At 48.4% G+C, this 2,986-nt stretch overlaps 1 protein-coding gene across 1 annotated transcript in view; it reads right to left on the minus strand.

Annotated features, from left to right (window-relative positions):
* Positions 1 to 2: 2 nt before the first annotated feature.
* The window catches only part of OSCP1 (organic solute carrier partner 1), a gene marked incomplete at its 3' end in the record, with an annotated part of 3,962 nt that continues 978 nt past the window's right edge, over positions 3 to 2,986 (minus strand). The window contains exons 2-7 of the mRNA XM_029963065.1: positions 2,729 to 2,896; positions 2,242 to 2,322; positions 1,610 to 1,713; positions 1,159 to 1,287; positions 591 to 660; positions 3 to 137 (exon numbers count right to left, since the gene is read on the minus strand). Coding sequence (XP_029818925.1) covers positions 3 to 137; positions 591 to 660; positions 1,159 to 1,287; positions 1,610 to 1,713; positions 2,242 to 2,322; positions 2,729 to 2,896 — 687 coding nt within the window. The remainder of the gene's footprint in view (positions 138 to 590; positions 661 to 1,158; positions 1,288 to 1,609; positions 1,714 to 2,241; positions 2,323 to 2,728; positions 2,897 to 2,986) is intronic.

Here is a 2,986-nt window from a genome sequence, read left to right on the forward strand (position 1 = left end):
TCCTCCTCGTCGGTGGTGAACAAATTCAGCCGAAATCCCGTCTCGCCACCAGCAGGTTTCTGGATGTCCAGACCCCCCAGCAGCCTGGCCAGGAAGTTCAGCTCCTCCTTGGCCAGAGGGTTGGGCACTGTGTTCTCCTGCAGGAACAGCAATGGGGGGTTACCAGGGAGACGGGGCCTGAGAGTTCTGTTTTCTGATATTCCATAAATGTCCTTCAGAGAGATACAAACACACTTGTGTGTTGTTCCTGGGACAGGCTGTGCAGATAACCAGGAAGTGCCAGATTTATACTGGAAATGGCTGCTGGAATTTACAGTCCCAGGACAAGGTAATTTTCCAGCTAAACTGAACAGCTGAGAAATCTGTAAATCCAGCTTTGTTTTCTGAGGAGATTAAAAGAGAAGCAAGCACATCCTCGCATAAGCCTGTGGATTCTTTGGGAAAATGTGCCCTTCCCCTGGCTCCAAAGAGAGTGGGAAGGACTGGACGAGGCTCTGGGAGCAACAGAAGAGCTTCCTTGAAGTTACCCCATACCTGGAGACCAAGAAGTTGGCCAGTCCAACCAGTGACAGGACCGTGACAACACTGACCTTTGCACGGGATGCCACGTTTTTGGATGATCCCGCCATGTGTGTCTCCACTGGCCGACTCACACTGTACCTGGAGGGAAAAACACACAGGGAAGAAGCTACTGGGGTGAGGGACAGGAACTGGAGGGAGCAGCACAGGATCCAGGACTTTAGGACATTTTCCTGAAGCCTGTGAAGAGCTGCAATGAGAGGTTACGGCTCAGCCTGGTGGAGTATTGAGGCACTGAGGTGTGTGAGGGACAAAGCTGTAAGAGGGAACAGTGGATGGAACACAAACATGGAGAATTCCATGGATTTCTTGAACGTGGTTAAATTAAATCACATTTCACGTAACATGCAGCACCAGGTGAGAGCACTCTTTACTCAGCTCTATTGGACACATAAAATCAAGTTTTGCTCTTTCCCACAGCTCTTTATACACACTGCCCACTTGTGTCCTGGTGCAGGGCAGCACCTTGTGACCAAGTCAGGCTGATAATGGCAAAAGAGGCAAAACCACACAGCTTCTGAACAGTCCATATCCATCAACATTTGGTTCAGGTTCCTACACAGGACAAAAATGACTTACATGTTTGTTCCAAGTTTGAGGACTCTGTCTCCATAAAGCTCAAAAGATCCTTCCCTTTGGGGAGTAACGTAATTCCCAGCAGTGGTGAACTCAGTCCTTTTAACTTCCACTCCTTTGTGATTGAAAATCCTTAAAACCAAGGCATTATTGAAACATTTAGTAGTTTTATTCCTGATTTTCAGTACCTACTTCCTCTGCTTCCCACACAAGGGGAATAAAACCCTATTCTGTAAAATCTGCCTTTTACAGGATAAATTACTAACAGCCCATTTACTGGGACAGAGAATTCCAGAAGCAGCTCAGCATTTCATTGCTGGGTGACTTAGCCCCAGGTCATGCCCTTTAAATAGTATTTACTGGAGTTCAGCTCTCCCTGTGCCAGGAGCAGCACTGGGAGGGGGCTCCTGAGGCCTCTGGGCCCCCAAGCAGCCCCAGGCAGGCCCCGACTCACCTGATGAGCCCTGGCACCTCTGTGCCCCAGGGGACAGGCCCCGAGACGGGCAGCACGAAGCGCCCGTTGGAGTTCTGCACTTTGTCCTTCAGGAAGATGGAGACCTGCAAAGGGACATCACAGCCCGGGCAAAGCCAGCCCTCTGACCCCACTGCTCTGGAGGCTGAGCCTGAGCCTCCCTGCCCAGGCTGGGGGGGGTCTGGATGGGTGTGCAGAGACTGTGACACCGAGCCAGCAGTGTGGGATTGTGTTTCAGAGGGTGAGAACTGGTCTAAGATTAAAAAAAATGTATTAAAAAGTATGTCCTGTTCATGCACTTGAGTGTAATCAGTTTATTTAGAGAATATTGAGGCTTCAAGCTCAGGCTCTGAGTTTCATATCAAGTTTCTAAAAAGGAAAAGCAGATTTATCAGCTAGCAAATCATACTGGCAGAGATACCTTTTTTCATAACATATTAGAATTATTCAGTATTATTGTAGTAGATCCATGTGTGAAATTTGAGTGCAATTACAAGCACATCAGGATGACTGAAAGGCACAAGTAACAAACCCCAAACTGCAATGTTTGTAACCAAATCCCTCTGTATTCCAGCCCCAACTCCCTGTCATTCTCCCTGCCATCAGGCTCTTACCCTGATGTGCATGTCCTGAAAGAAAATGAGGAGCGTTTGCCTGATGAGCTGGAATTCACCATCAGGGAGGCAGTTGTACGTCTGGAAAAGGAAAACCACCACACAAGGCTTTGCAGGTGTTCATGTCCCACCCAGGGAAAGGGGGAAACAAGTGCCTCAGAATATTCTGATACACAGAATATACAGTATATTCTGATGCACTTGCAGGGGAAGCAGAGATGCTGTAAGGGTGTAATGATGTAATGCTCATCATTATCAGTAATTATGTCTGTGACTAAAAGTCTGATTTAATTTCTGCTGAAGTCAGTGGAGACTTAAATCAGGCTGAATAAGCAATATATTGATTTAAACTGGGCCAGCAGAAAAATACCACTTGACTCACAGACATGTACAATGCAGTATTTAGTCTCTAAGATTAACCTGAAAGAGGTAAAAACCCATGAAGCCAAACCACAGTGTGTCCCACCCTCTTTCTGAGGGCTCTTACTTCGATCAGCTGCCGGAAGGTCTCATCCACCTGGTTCAGAATGGCAGGGGACTCGTAGATGAAATCCTTGATGGCATCCAGGTGGTTGAACGTGACCAGCAGGATGTCCCTGGGCCGAGGGCACAGCAGCACTTGGTATTTGAAGGCCATGGTCATCAGGTCATAGAGCTGCAAGAGAAGGGAACGGAGCTGGGGAAGGGGCTGGAGCACCAGGAGCTGCTGAGGGAGCTGGGGGGGCTCAGCCTGGAGAAAAGGAGG

The sequence above is a fragment of the Manacus vitellinus genome, unplaced genomic scaffold, assembly GCF_001715985.3.
Source record: "Manacus vitellinus isolate BGI_N305 unplaced genomic scaffold, ASM171598v3 scaffold_52_pilon, whole genome shotgun sequence".
NCBI lineage: Eukaryota > Metazoa > Chordata > Aves > Passeriformes > Pipridae > Manacus > Manacus vitellinus.